General features: G+C 51.0%; 2 protein-coding genes across 3 annotated transcripts; both read right to left on the bottom strand.

Annotated features, from left to right (window-relative positions):
- Positions 1 to 92: 92 nt before the first annotated feature.
- Positions 93 to 4,199, bottom strand: LOC108921887 (sia-alpha-2,3-Gal-beta-1,4-GlcNAc-R:alpha 2,8-sialyltransferase-like). The gene is made up of 4 exons (XM_018731611.2): positions 3,712 to 4,199; positions 3,039 to 3,164; positions 1,672 to 2,229; positions 93 to 918 (listed from the first exon to the last, which is right to left on the bottom strand). Exons 1-4 carry the CDS (start codon positions 3,873 to 3,875, stop codon positions 636 to 638), a joined length of 1,131 nt encoding a protein of 376 aa, XP_018587127.2. The 5' UTR covers positions 3,876 to 4,199; the 3' UTR covers positions 93 to 635.
- Positions 4,200 to 10,316: 6,117 nt separating this feature from the next.
- LOC108921804 (cyclin-G2-like) lies at positions 10,317 to 14,419 on the bottom strand. Of its 2 annotated transcripts, none has more exons than XM_018731516.2 (8): positions 14,078 to 14,419; positions 12,973 to 13,108; positions 12,645 to 12,782; positions 12,266 to 12,516; positions 11,900 to 11,978; positions 11,707 to 11,805; positions 11,411 to 11,613; positions 10,317 to 11,289 (listed from the first exon to the last, which is right to left on the bottom strand). In XM_018731516.2, the coding sequence occupies exons 2-8, from the start codon at positions 13,105 to 13,107 to the stop codon at positions 11,184 to 11,186; spliced, it is 1,011 nt and encodes a 336-aa protein (XP_018587032.1). In that variant the 5' UTR covers position 13,108; positions 14,078 to 14,419; the 3' UTR covers positions 10,317 to 11,183. The 2 variants fall into 2 exon arrangements, with proteins under 2 accessions (XP_018587032.1, XP_029115141.1); XM_029259308.1 differs by lacking the exon at positions 14,078 to 14,419 and adding an exon at positions 13,617 to 13,646.
- Positions 14,420 to 14,972: the final 553 nt, after the last annotated feature.

Here is a 14,972-nt window from a genome sequence, read left to right as displayed (position 1 = left end):
ATGAGAGACAGCAGGCAGTAACAAAGCGCCACTTAATGTGAACCTCGTGAGTGGGAGCCCCAGACTGAGGTGCGAATGCCCCCCAGCCCCCCCCCCCCCCCCCCCCCATGGCTACGGTTCACTGTAAGTGTAATAATATAGAAAAATATACAGTTCTCTTTCACTTTGGGTTCAATGAGAATGCAAGCGCTGCTTCTCCATAAGGACCGTAAACAAGGTCACTGGTCTGGGGAGGGGGACACGGCCAGTGTCCGCTGCAGAGGTCCACAGCTCTGTGTGTGTGTGTGTGTGCGTGCGCATGTCCGCTACCACAAGAGAACAGAGGCGTGTGCACATTCGCTATGGACTCCGGTCAACGTGTGTGACCGTAAGGCGTGGCGCATCGCGTTTGGGCATCGGTTCAGAGAAGCACAGAACACATGGGATTCATCTGCGGTTACATCCACTAGCGTAAGAAGCTGAAGGCCACCTCAGGGGGCACTAACAGCCCATTTTGGCAGGAAACACAAGTATGGCAGGATTTACAAATCAGGGCTGCGTCAGCAAATCGGAGCGATTGTGGCACTGAGTGGGCGTGGCTTGCGGAGGTGCGCCGCGGTTGGCCAAGGGCACAGTCAGCGGGTCGCCGGCGGCTTCTAGGCACAGCGTGCGAGACTGAGCTTGGCGAGTCCCTGCTCGTGCATCTTGTAGAGCAGCTTGAACTCGGAGGGCAGCTCGTGGGACTCCCGCCACTTGGTGGTGAACTTGGTGCCCTTCCTGTCGTAGTAGTGGTAGGGCAGCTCCTTGCCCGTGTTGGGGTCCCAGCCGAAGGGCCAGAAGCCGTACAGGTGCACCTGGTCGCACATCGCCGAGGCCAAGGTGTACATGAGGATGCCCGTGCTGAGGCGCTTGGGCGACAGATGCTTCGTCTTCCAGAACCTGCGAGAACATGGCGTTTCAGGACAACGGCTGCAGTACAGCACACGACCGGCGGGGGGAGCAGTACCGAATGCCACAAGGAACACCGTTCACTTACAGTTCGTGCCCCTTCTGTGACGCTTTTCCTCAGGGCGACTTATGGAATCACTTCATAAGTCACTTAGCTATTCGTACAGCTTGGTCATTTCTCCTCATGCAGGGCGAGTACCCCTGGATCAAGGGCACTACAGGAAGAGGTGGGACTTGAACCCGGGTCCTTCGAGCACAGAGGCAGCACTAACCACCAGTCCACCTGCTGACTCCCTGGACGGAACCCGAGACCGTCGGACGTCTCTAAAGACCGACGACGCAGCGAGAGGAACGCACTCGTGCCCAAAGCAGTAACCGTGTGACGGAAATCAGCAGGGGCACCTGGTTTCGTAGTGGTTCCATCTGAAGGTTGTCGGTTTGAATCCCAGCTCCAGCTGTAGAACCCCTGAGCAAGGTACTTACCCTGAACTGCTCCAGTAAAATTACCCAGCTGTACGAATGGGTAACTGGTTGCGAGTAGCTTTGAGCTGTAAGTCGCTTTGGAGAGAAGCGTCACATAAGCGAGTCGATGTGTCGCGTGCAAATGTGCGCAAAGAGGTCAGCAAAGGTCACGAGACCCCAGACGTTTCATTTCAACAAGCCTGCCTGACACTTTATGAATAAATGCAACATAAGCGCAACCTCGCAGGAAGCGGACAGCCATGCTGCGGCAGCCTCTCCCACCTCTTGATGTGCTGCATGATGTTTCCCGGCCAGGCGAGCTGCACCTTCAGCTGGCCCTTGTGCTCCACGAAGAAGTCCACCAAGGTGCGTGTGACGGTGGCGGACGTGTGGAAGAAGAAGGCCGGGATCCAGAGGATGGCGTCGTCCAGCTTCTTGAGGCTCAGGAAGAAGTTGTTGCGGTCCTGGATGGTCAGCAGGTTGTTGTAGTACTTCTCGAGGATGCTCGGGTTGAAGGTGCTCAGGTTGGTCTTGCGGCCCACGTCCCTGTGGAAGAGCTCGGTGGGGGCGAAGTTGCAGCGGAAGACGAAGTCGGACCCGTCGATCCGAGGCCCGCAGGAGCTGCCCGTCAGGATGCCGCCGTTGCCCACGACGGCGCACACGTTGTAGTGCTTCTTCTCGACGGGCGACGAGTCGGGCAGCAGAGAGCGGAAGCTGCCGCTGACGGAGAAGACGTACTTGTGGCTCGAGTAGTCGAAGTGCATGAGCTGGCCGAGACGCACGCTGCTCTTCACCAGGGAGAAGTTGCTGGGCACGTCCACGTACCGAAAGATCTCCTTCCTGCAAGAGCGACAGGAGAGCAGGGCGCCTTACGGTCCTGGTGCTGGTGACCCACTGAGCCAGAGCTGGAGAAAGCGCAAAAGGAAGGAAAGGACACGCCGCACCCGCCGCACCCGCCGCTGACAGCTGACCGCTGACCACAGCTGAGTAACACTTGCGTGATGCTTTGTAACACTTGGGTGCGACCAGTTGCGACAATCGCCTGGTTCTCCAAAGAGAAAGAAGACATGGAGACACGACCCCTGAACTCAGGAGGCCTGTCTTCGAAGGCCTAGACTCTCTGAGGGTGCGAACGTACAGAACGCACTAATCTGTCCATAAGTTGCGACCCCAAAACTAACTGGTCCAGCCCTGTGGGAGCGAAGGAGTCAAGAGACGGGAACCAGAACAGCAGGCAGAGACTGGAACGCCGGACTTCGGACTCTCGCTGTCTACGTACCTGTCTACGTACCGCATGAGTTAGGGAAAAATATGGTACATGGCATGGTAAGCAGGTGCAGCTGTTGGTGAGAACTGTTTGTGTGTGTGTGTGTGTGTGTGTGTGTGTGTGTGTGTGTGTGTGTCTGTGTGTCTATGTGTCACACGGCATGTCCAGCATTGTATGTGTGAATGTGTGCACCTGATGAACACGTGTCTGGGTGTGTGTGTGTGTGTGTGTGTGTGTGTGTGTGTGTGTGTGTGTGTGATAATTCTGTGTGTGATAATTCTGTGTGTGATATCACGGTACACCCCCCCACCACCCACACTGCACGCACACACAATTAGACAATGAGGTGCACACACAGCCACCATCTTTACCATCAGCTCACCTCTGCAGAGCAAAGGCCGTCCTGTTGAACCTCCACCTGGACGGCTTCTTCTGCTGCAGCTCCTCACCCAGGGAGCTCGTCAGGGGGATGAAGGACGGGTCCAGGAAGTTCATGGCAAACTGGGACCTGCAGCCCACAGAGGTGAGCAGAGCGAAGGCCTCGGATTGTGAGCAACTACATAAATGAGCTCCATAAATGAGTCCATCACCATCTGCTATGTATTTGCTATTTGAAATTCACTTCTACAGGAGCTACAGAAGGGATGTGAACCAGCAACATCACGGCGTCACACACACAAGAACACGACGCCCACAGGTAGAGTGAGATCCCCACACACCAGAGAACTGTGGGTTTTCTCCAGATTTTCCTACGTCGACAAACACGGTGTACATATGAATATGAATATGAATTTTGCACATCATCTGCCTGTGCTGCTCTTCTCTTGGCCTGCAGAGTTATGGCTTTGGTCGGCAGGCTGAGTGGAGCAGAGCAGCAGTGTGTGTGTGTGTGTGTGTGTGCGCGTGTGTGTGTCTGCACAAACAGTATCTAATAATGTTAATGAAAACTAAAAGCGAAAATGTGTGCGTGAATGTATACAGGGCCGCGCCCCCGCGCCCCCGCGCGCACACACACACACACACACACACACACACGTCGAGGTGTGTTTTCTTACCGGAATCCCGCGTGCAACATGATCCTGGGCGCCCCGGAGCTGGAGAAGCTGGGCGCCCAGAAGATGCTCGTCTCCTTCCTCATGGAAACGTAGCTGATGAGCGACAGGATGAGCAGCGCGGCGCTGAGGATGAGGAAGCCGAGCGCGTTCGCGATGCGCACCATGGCGACGGAGCGCGGGAGCGGGGTGGACGGGGAGATGCTCACGAAGCCGTCGTCATCGTCATCATCATGGAGAAACGACGGAATCGCCTTGAAAGAGCGGAGGCGGCCGGGTGATGCGCGCGCGCGCCAGCTCTCGTGGATGCGGACGACGATGCGGACGATGCGGATGACGCGGATGATGCTGACGATGCTCCCCCTCCCCCTCCTCAGGCCAAGGGTCCTAGACTCTCTGCTGTCTGCAGGATTTAACAGCCCCCGCCCCGGCCGTCTTCATCATGTCCACCGTCATCTTCATCTTCATCCCCGCGTCCTGCTCGTCCACTGTGTGTGAGCGCATCCTATCTGATGGGCAGTATTATTATTATTATTATTATTATTATTATTATTATTATGGGAACGCACTGTAATGATGACGTATTATGGTGGAGACCGAGGGGTTGCCCCCCCGGGTCCCCTCTCTCTCCCGCGCGCGCGCGCAGGCTGATATACTTGGCCGTGTACACATTTTGTGCCTCGCACGTTTTGGAGTTTAATGTTGTTTATTTTATCGTGAAGACAGCTGTGTGAAATATAAGTCATCCATAGCATAGTTGCTCACAAGATGAAGATATTAAATGAAGAGCTTCCATTTTTTCCGTGTCCGTCTGGGTTTATATACACCCTTCTTTGGAATCCACGTGAGGATCTGGGCTAACTCATTAGCCAGATCGTTACAGCACGTTTAAATGCCTCCATTTGTTTAATGTAATTTTTCAAATAACTGTTACGCCCGACGACAGCGATCTGTAAGGATCGGGCGGCGTTGCTCCGGCAACCAGGTGTGACTCCTCCCAGGGGCGTGTCTAAAAGGATGGCCCCGTTCTTGATTGGCCGCGGTGCCTCCCAATGCCATTGGGCTACAGTACTGTCAATCTGACAATGCTCAACGTCATTGGATAAGAGCGCTGTCAATCGCTGCCTGATCCGCGATGCGGAGTCGCAGTGCCATGTTTTTCCAAAGGCGAGGAGAGACACGAGTCGCCAGAGACCACGTGTCTGTTCATGGTGCGGATGCACCGAGTGATGTATTTTGAAATATGGGCACTGGGGCGTCGTTGTCTGCAGCAATAATATGCATACATGAAGTCCAGATAACAGCAACATTTACATTACATTTAGCTGACGCTTTTCTGCAAAACGACTTACAACGTTAAGGTTACAATTATTTACCCATTTATACAGCCAGGTAATTTACTGGAGCACTTTAGGATAAGTACCTTGCTCAAGGCGGGTACTACAGGAGGTGAGGCTTGAACCTGTGGGCCCAAAGGCAGTTGCTCTAACCACTACGCTGCTTTGTAAATGATTACGTGTGTGTTTGGATTTATTTATTTATTGTCAGTTACTCACTTTACTCCCCGATACTGGGGAGGCGTGAACGGAAAAGGGAAACACTGAAGGTAGGCAGGTAGGTAAAGGTGTGGTAACACCCTGGGAGGAGGCCAGGGACTCGAGGGGACCGTGGCCGCCCCCCTGGAGCGCTGCTGGGGTTACCGGCCAACTTCCTTTTCATTATTTATGGTTTTAAGCCTTGGGGTTCGTTTTTTAGTCTGAATTTCAAAGGTCCTGTCGTGCAGTCTTTATATCAGTTGGCTTTACTGATTTTTTTCTTTTCTTTGATTTTATTTTAGATTGCCTTATTGGCATGACAGTTTTTAGGATTTATTTACTCAATACAGACCTACGCAAACTTTTCCCATCATGTTGCGTTTGCGTATTTGCTGGTGTGTAAAGTTTATCGGTGGAAAATAGTTGTGTGGGGAGGTTTAGGGTTTTGTAATTCGATGGGGTGTTTTTTTGCTGTTCATTCATTGGCAGGAAAAAAATGCCCAATCGGTGCGGGTTCGGAAAGTGCGCGCGACGGAGGTTCGAACAGCACGTGGGGAGGAACGAGGAACGGCCGGGGATCGAGTCGGTTTGGGTTCCTTCTCGCTCGGCCTTTTCCATCAACTACGCGAGCGGAACAAGAGGCAGCGGGCGCTCGGTTGGTTTTCATTAGTTTAGGGGAAAGAGGCGGAACGGAGCACGTCGTGTGGTGTGGAAGCGTGGAAGACACCGTTGTTGCACCGAGTCTTTTTTTTTTTTTTTTGGAGGTGTGACCTGGCAGTGAAGGCAGTGGAAGTCGAAGTGCCGGGGTTTTGCCAGCGCGACCGGACCGCGGAGAGAGTTGCGTGTCGCCAGCGCGTTCCTGCATCCATCGCATCGCACGGAGCACTGACTGAGTAGCGGCGGAGTACTGACTTCTTACTTCCCTCGGTCGGTGGTGCACAAGCAGATCCAGAATAATTAAACTTGCGCGCCAACGAGACTCTGAGACGGACAAAAAAAAAAAAAAAAAAACAAGCCGGGTACAAGTGTTCGTTTTCTGTCGTTGCGAACAATATACTGTAATCTTCTTGTGTGGACTAGTAGTAGTTATATGATATGTTCGTTGGGTTTATTATATTGTTTCAACTGGATGTTGTGGCAGACAGTCTGTGTGTGTGTGTGATGGTTTTTCTTTTTTGGGAAGGGGCTGAGTGAGGTTGCTAACTAAGTAAGTCGATGCATGGAGGTGTTTGCACTCTCGTGATTCACAAACAATGTAACAGCAGAGCTGCACGACGCTTAATCACGGGCCCCTCCTCACCCCGCGATACCCCGCAGTTGGGGAAGCGACGATACATAGAAGCATAATCCCAGGGCCAGATCGCGTTGTTGCAGACACCCGCGATTCACCTCCCGTGCTGCTAAAAAAAAAAACAGCAGAATTGAGTGGGTGGGCTCCATGAATAAAGATTTTAATTGTCGGAAATGACGAATGGAGAAATTGTTACCTGTCGAGTTGGACAGGTAAACACCTTTGATCGGCGATGGGCTGCTAATCCATCCTGATCCGTAGAAAAAGAACAAAAACGGTACTACTGGTGGAGCTCGATTGCCCTGTAAAGACGACACTCGCAGGTATAGCGGCTTCAAACGCTCCGGAGTCCCATTATATTACGTAGGTAGCTTAGCTAACACCCCCCTCTGCCCCCTCTGCCACCTCTTTTAAAAATGCTGGAGTCGCGCCCCCCCCTCCCAGCGTCCCACACAGGTGCTGCTGCTCACCTGTCCCTCTAGAGCCCGATCGTGTCTCCCTCCCTGAGCAGCAAGACCGCAGAGCAGCACATGGATGGATGGTGTTGGGGTGCGGCAGGTGAGCAGGTGAGCAGGTGCCCCAGGAATACGCGCGGCCGGTTACTCTGTCTGTGCTACACTGTCGCGGGCTCAATGGGGGCACAAAGCGCAATAAGTGAAAGGCAAGAAATATTTTACGTTTTGAGCAAAAAGCGCTTCCCATACATAGTTGGTTCATCATTTGTCCGTCTTTTCTGAAACAAGAAACCAGTGAAGGCAACGTACACGGACATTTTTTTCACGGATTTGTTTGCCAAAATTTGTTGCGCGACAAAAGCCGCCCGCGCTCCCACTTTCCGCCGCAAGGTGGCAGCAAGACACGGAACGGAGGACCAATAGAAACACAGCAGCAGTTTCCCGTGTTCGCCGCTGGAGGGCAGAATCAAAATGAGTTTTATTGGCCAAGGACTTTGCTGTGGTTCTGGGTGCCTCCAGTATTTACAGACTAACAATGAGCTTTGTCGGACGCTTTTCTCCGAAGCGACTTCCGATGAACTCTACGTAGTGTCATCAGCCCACACACCTTATTCACTGCGGTGACTTACACTGCTAGATACGCTGCTTACACTGGGTCACTCATCCATACATCACTAGAACACCCACACTCTCTCTGTGTCACTCACGCACTACGGGGGAACCTGAACGGCATGTCTGGACTGCGGGAGGAAACCAGAGCACCCAGAGGAAGTCCACGCAGACACGGGGAGAACATGCAAACTCCACACAGACTGAGCGGGGATCGAACCCACGTCCTCTCGCACCACCCAGGCGCTGTGAGATAGGCACTGTGTTTGTTTTCTTGTTTATTATTTAGTTTAGGTACAGTTCAAAGTTGCTGCAATTCTAAAACGAAACGTTTCTCACAAGATTTTCATCTGTTTCATGAAACTTTTGACTATAGATAATAAAGCTGAAAGTGACCAAGAGCTGACGAACACTGGACATTTTTGTGTCATTAATTGTAAAGAGTGCTGAAGGGGAGCTGGTGCACATGAAGCATTTTTATTTTCACTCGCTTACTGTACGCAGGGGTTTTATTCAGCCGATCACCGCAGAGCTTCTTTTGACGGGGGTCTTTGGAAATGGACAGACAGAAGCGTCCCAGAGTCTTTTTTCTTTGTTCTCGCTTTGTGTGAGGTCTTTAACGGAATCGAACCCGAACAAAACGGCTGCGCGTCTCCATTACTCGCATGTGGTCGTTGCGACGTGGACAAAGAATCTTTGTCGTTTCCAACGAGTTCATTCAGGAACACAGTTCCAGCTGTAAGTCGCGGACCCCATTTTCATGGCAAAGACGCCCTTAAAATCACTCCTTTTTGCATGGAGCTGAAAGCCATATAGATTTTCTGAGCCAAACCATTGCGGCCTCAGCTTCACGAACTCGTCGGTTCGCCCAGAAGTTGCACATCTACAGCGCACGCGGTAAATTCTCTCACACACACACACACACACACACACACACACACACACAGCCAGCAGTGTGTGTTCCAGTGCTCAGGCGTTCTGCCGAACTCCCATCTTTCATTGGCGACACGCACTCCGGACACACAGCGTCCAACAGAGCTCAGGTGAGCGCTCTCGGTCTGTGAAAAGACCGGAAGAGCAGGTGAAGACCCGTCCTGGGTCAAAGCCATCCTCCTCCAGGTGCAGCACGCGGGCGACAGGAGGCAGGACAGTGGGTTCTGGTTGCTAGGCAACGGGCTGACCACTCCCATCAGCACAGCTCTAACGTTGCCCCGATGCCGCTCTGATGCCCCTCTGAGGTGGACGCCGTCGGGTCTCTCGGTCTTGTCCCGTCTTCCCTTTACCCCCTACCCCTCGCTTATGTGCATTAAGAAAACAGCTGCAGCCATCACACCCAAAGGACCAAGGTTCAAATCCCACTTCCTGCTGTAGCTGCCATGGTCAAGATACTTAACCTGAAGTGATACAGCAGAGTAATTTCTACTGTATGTGTGCAAATCACTGTAAGCTTATTTTATGGGTTACTTTGAAGTAAAGCCGCTTGCCTCCTGCCCACTTCCTCTCTGTCGGCAGCTTCTGACCTAAGAAGAGCATCGTTAAGCAGCAGGTTAGGTACTGCTTCAAGTCATTGCTTTGCGATCAGAGGATATGGGTTCAAATCTCCACCACTGCTGTAGGCCCCTTGATCAAGTACTTTTCCTGAGTTGAAGTAAAAATTACTGTGCTGCATGAAGAGGTAAATCAGTGGCAGTGAGTGTTAAAAATAGTCAGTAGCCTTGGAGGGAGGGGGCAGATAAATGTGAAGTATTTACGGGGATGTTAGTTCAAAATACTGCGACCGGGCTCCAATCTCAGGCTCAACTGCCACGTAAAGACATGGTTCTGTCCCTGTTCTGGAACATGTGGCAGCGTGTGCTGGCCCTGTGTACAGACTGTGTATTAAACTGTGTTGTGGGGAATAACATCTTCTCCTGCTCCTTCAAGCCTTGAAGACTCATCACAGAAACATATTTTATTCTATCATTGTTATAATGAATGTACATTTTAACAGATTCATACAGTTGTATGAACCCACCCCCAGCTCCCCTAAAATGAGCCTTGGGAGGCATGATACTTCGTACAGGTCTGTTTCCTCAAGGTGGTTGTAAATACCGATGAGAAAGTGTGATAATCTGCTCATCGTTGCCATGGAAACCTGCTGATCTTAGGAACAATCGCGATAAAGGGTGTTTTCTGGAGTTAATTTGAGCGCAAACAGTGCAAGGTGGTTTGAAATACATGTCAATACGTGGAAAAGTGACTGGTTTTTAGCTCCAGTCGCATTTTGGATTGTGTCTTTCAACAAAGCATTTTTGTTGCTTTATTGATCAAAAGTGAAACAAGGATAGTCCTTTCGTGGAAGAGTAGCCCTGTTACAAAACTCAGAAAAATACCAGACTGATGACATCACAGTTGTTGCGTAATCCTGGTACACATCATGTGTGCTTCACACCCTTTCACAGCTTCCCCTGCAAACCTTTCGGACGCCTTGCCCCAGGGCCGCTTCCCCAAAACACTGACGCACACGGGTCGTTGCCACACCTGGGCGCACGCCTGTGCGTGTGTGTGTCACACCAGGAGGGAAGGTCTGTGCCTAACACCCGAGACATTCAGCCCCTGTGACATCACAGCCACACCCCCTCCAGCAGCAGAGCCTGTCAGTCAGATTAAGGACAAAGATATGAGAGGGATACACACAACAATAAATAAAAATAACAATACCACACGTCACAGGAAAAGTCTCAAAATGTGTTCTGTATTTAAGACTGCTCCCCAAACAATGACAAAACATAGTATTTTTGTATCACAATAGTTAATAAGTTAATGTCTAATGCACAGTATTCACAAAGCTACAGTTTTGTTTTTAAAGTCCTTTTATACTTTTTACAGCTCTATTTACATTTTAACAGTTCCACTGTTTACCACATGTCTATAGTACACATACGATATGTCCATATGACAGTTCTCTATCACACTCAAACTAAAGTGGTTCTTAACGTTAACAAGCACAGAGCATACGTTACAGTTCAACATCATGCATACTTCATAATGCTAACCCTTTAACAACCAAAAACATTGGAAGATCCTGTGAACTGGCTGATCTGTTGGCACCATTACCTCCCTTTCCAGCGCTCTGCCTGTAAACAGCTGCAGTAAGTGCTTTGAACAGTCTGTGTCCCGTCATGCGGGACACATGGTACACGGTACAGAGCGCGCGCGCGTGTCCGTCTTGTGCTTTGACAACGCCTGGAATGTGGCAAGTCTAACCATGCGTCGAAGGGCTCCTAAAAAACTACAGCTACAGCTTAAAAACATTTGGTTGAAACAGGAGATCTGAGAGTCAGCTGCCAGGAGTATTGTGTCCCCAAACGGACGGAGGATATTATTAAACATTATTAAATACAGTATAACTTTAACAAAACATGGAGATACAGTAGGCACTTGGTCAGGCCTAAAGCACTGCTGCCAGCATACACAGCGGGCAGCTCTAACTGCCCTACACACATCGCTCACTCTTCGCCTTATTAGACTTTAAATTAAGGGAGTGATCGGAAGTAGCACCGGGTGCACAGCCCTCCTCCGCGGCCCGTCTGCGGGAGGTGGAACTTAAGGGCGGCGGAAGCGCATTGGGAAGAAGGCGCCTTCTCCATCGCTGCCAGCGGACCTGCTCAGGCTGTCCTCTCCGCAGCTCATGTCTTCCGATGAGTCCTCACTGCGGCACGACACGACACAAAGAGCACTCAGCACAATGGACACCAGGGACTCCACAGCTGGGTGTGTCCACACACTTCGGAGCAGCCGCAGCCCTCCCAGGTGAACCCACAGTTGGTTACCTTTCGCTCTCGTCCCACACGCCCTCGGGGATCGTGGGTAGCTCGGGGACACTGTAGTAGCTGGCATGCAAATTCTGCGCTGTGCGCCTCGACACGATCCACACGAGTTTTCTGTGGTCGGGTTTGCTACATTCTGGCGACAGGTACTCTGCCATGCATTTGGCCACAAGGTCTCTCCAGTAGAGCAGCTCACCCTCCACTATCTGGAGAGAATGCAACAATAACCGTGAGCTGAAAACACACGACACCCTCAGAGAGGATGAACGACGGGCACCTCCAACATCTTGAAAACAAACCTTGAGGTGCCTCTGCACTCGCTGGGCAATTTCCAGCAGCTCCATGGACTGAAGGGCTTCAATCTCCAGTGTCAGGAGGGCCAGGGCCAGCACGGACGGCTGAGATGGGCAAGAGGAGGGGGAGGAAATGGTCACTGGGGTGTGTCCCCCGCTTGGTGTCGGAGGCCGTCGACGAGCTGTGGGAAATACCTACTTTAGCTCTGGAGAAAACGAGTCGACAGAGGCAGGCTTTCAACTGCGCCTCCAGCTTGCCCGGGTTCAGGATCTCTTTCCTGTAGGCAAGCAGAAAAACAGCTCAGACTTGTGCTGTACCTGGCCCCCCATGGGTGTGAGCAGATCCCTTTCATACCAGCCACGCAGGGCCAGGCGAGTCCTCCGGCTCTGCGCAATCCAGCTGATTGGGAAGAGAAACTAGACACACGTATTGCTCTGAACACCTCACATTACTTCCATTTTCCCTTTCTCTTCAGGAATGCAGAAGAATGAACACACACACACACACACACACACACACACACACACACACACTTGGTGCAAGGTGCCAACGTGAAGCACTCGCCTGTCTGAGGTGTGCAAAAGCACGACGGCATGGTACAGGTGCAGGAAGGTTAAGGCGGTGACGGCTCTGAAGCGGAAGTCCAGCTTCTCCGAGATGATCTTCTGCATCCTGCTGAGGTCCGACACGGTGAACCTGCACTGGCTGATGCGGATGAGCTCGTGCGTTGGCACCACGTTGCACTTGTCCTCCAGCTCCGTGGCCGCGATGTGGAGGCAGCAGATGCTGATGCAGGGCAGGTGTTTGGGCTGCACCTGGGGAAACATCACCGCGCTGTGTTTACAGAAACAAACAACCTACAGACAGACACTTTGTCTCTTTTCAAATGCCAAAAACTTTAGCCGTTAGCAGAGCAGCGCGTGAGCACCGCAGAGCCTCGCACCTTCATCATGGCCAGGAACCGGTCCAGGAGGTTCACGGCCTGGACGAAGGTCCGGGTGCCGTAGCCGAAGAAGCTGGTCAAGCTCCACAGGTCCTCGACCCAGGCGTCCCGGCACCTCGCCGAGATCCCGTTCTTATGCTGGAAGTAAAGAACAAAGAGATGACTTAACGTAAAATCTCCTTCGCAAGAGAAGCATCGAAAGACAACTTGCGAAAGAAAACCGCCATCGAGAAGCGACTTTCGCCGCAATGCTCGGCGAAGCCGAAGCTCAACTCGGCCGTGAAGCTCCGCATTCGATTCGGAGTCGAGGAGGCCAGGGACAGCGTACCTCTGGAGGGCTTTCGATCAGCTTCAGTCCCGCTTCCCGCGGCAGGTAGACGGCTTCCTGCTCGAGGTTCAACCTCAGCTCCTTCATGAGGGTGACGGCTTCCTTCTCGCGCTCTTCATTCAGGAACCTCTTCATCCTACAGCGAAGACAGACAAGCGAGGGATCGCGGAAGCTCTTCATCTCGAAAAAGGGCCGTCGGGCAAAGACGCTGAAGACGCAGCGGAGCTGGAGCCACCGCTTTGGGAGGAGTCGTCTCACCTCTGACCTCTGACCGGTCACGTATTTGTGTCTCCCACCAGTGTGACATTGTTCCGTTACCATATATTACCATGATTATTACCAGACCAGAGTAGGAAAGCTGAGCAGGACGTGACAGAAAAGCACTTTGATTCGTTCGATCAACAATAAACAAACAAAACAAACGGCAGCAGAACAGAATCGGAATGAGGACAACAATCTCGACCGTGGTGTTTTACCGCCCAGATTCCTATTTTTACCATGTTTAACAGCAGCACAAGCAGAGTTACGCCGGCTGAAATAACAGGGATTTACGGCAGAACAGAGATGAAAACATGAGGTAAAACTTAGAGCCGGAACAAGAAGACTTTGCGTTTCACTCAGCATCAAATTTACTACGATTTTACCTCTTCTTGAAGGTTCTTCTTCTTCTTCTTGTTTTTACTTATTAGCGCAGATCTAACAAGAAGAAAACACTCAGCCAGGCGGCAACTTCAACTTAAGCCTTAAGTTAAGGCGCTTCTTCTACAGCATCATACTGTACTGCTCTTACTGTCGTCATATATTATTGATTATTATTATTGTTGTTATTGCTGCTGCTATAATTAGCGCCGCGCAGCTCAAAACAACCTTTGAGATCGAAACACAACCGTTTTCGCGGCCAAAGGCAAAGCAAACAATACAAACTGGGCCCAACGACGGCACCGCAACCAACGGACGGGACGGGACGGGACGGGACGGGACAGCGGAGCAGAGCAGACTAGACATGATAATTTTTTAAATTAAAATAAGCCGGAGCTCCAGAACGGAGAGGCGACCGTTGGAAGGAAGCCGGGCTGAAAAGTAGAAGCGGAAACTCGATCGGTACCTCGTCGGGAAAAGCAGCCCTGGTCTCCAGTCAGAGTCTCCGTTCAGAGTCTCCGTTCGTTCGTTCGTTCGTTCGTCTCCGCGGCGAAGAACAGCACACGAACTAGCAACAACAGTCAACAGCACCAGGCCAAGTGTGCAAAAATAATATTCAATATTGCTTCCTTAAGACCCCATGTCGATTGTTGAGCAAAACAACCAATTGTTTTGTTTTGTTTTTTTTTTCTTTTAAATAAAATAAAATAAAAATAAAAATAAAAACAACCCCCAAAAAAGGGAGGCTCCGGCGTCGTCCGTTTCCTTCTTTCTCCTCTTGTTGATGTTCACGGTCTCCACGCCCACATCGTGACGCAACACTCGGCGGACGGATATCTGGGCACGGTACCAGAATTCTTGTAGTTCCTACGCGTCATCTTCTTCACAGTAAACGTTAATGTTTCCTCTAAATTATTAAAACATTATACAGAAAGATGATATATTTCATGTTGTATAGTTAATTAACATACCCATAGTTTATCATTTAAACTTGTACGGGTGCATTTCAGGTGGCCGAATCACGACTTTTAAATGGCTAGGTTTGTTCAGTATGTTCAAAAAGTCCGCCCAAATTTAACCCAATAGGATTGCAACAATTGAAAACTCCAGTTTTTTACTGGTCAGTACCTCACGGGTGCGCTGCTCCTGATTGGCTCTTCGTGGTGGGGCTTCCGCCTCCTTCAAACAGCTGTGATTACGACGAAGAAGGGCGGTGACGTCAATGTCGTTCTTTTTGCACGTTTGTTTTATTTCGTTCAACATTTTGACATGGATTGCCGTTAATATTTAACATTTAAATTGTTCTGCTTTGGATGGGGAGAGGGCTGCTTAAATTTCAACTTACCGATAATGTTTGACGC

This window comes from Scleropages formosus, chromosome 17 (assembly GCF_900964775.1).
Source record: "Scleropages formosus chromosome 17, fSclFor1.1, whole genome shotgun sequence".
In the NCBI taxonomy this organism is placed as follows: domain Eukaryota; kingdom Metazoa; phylum Chordata; class Actinopteri; order Osteoglossiformes; family Osteoglossidae; genus Scleropages; species Scleropages formosus.
Note: the sequence above shows the minus strand (reverse complement) of the source record. Positions and strands in the feature narration are given on the sequence as shown.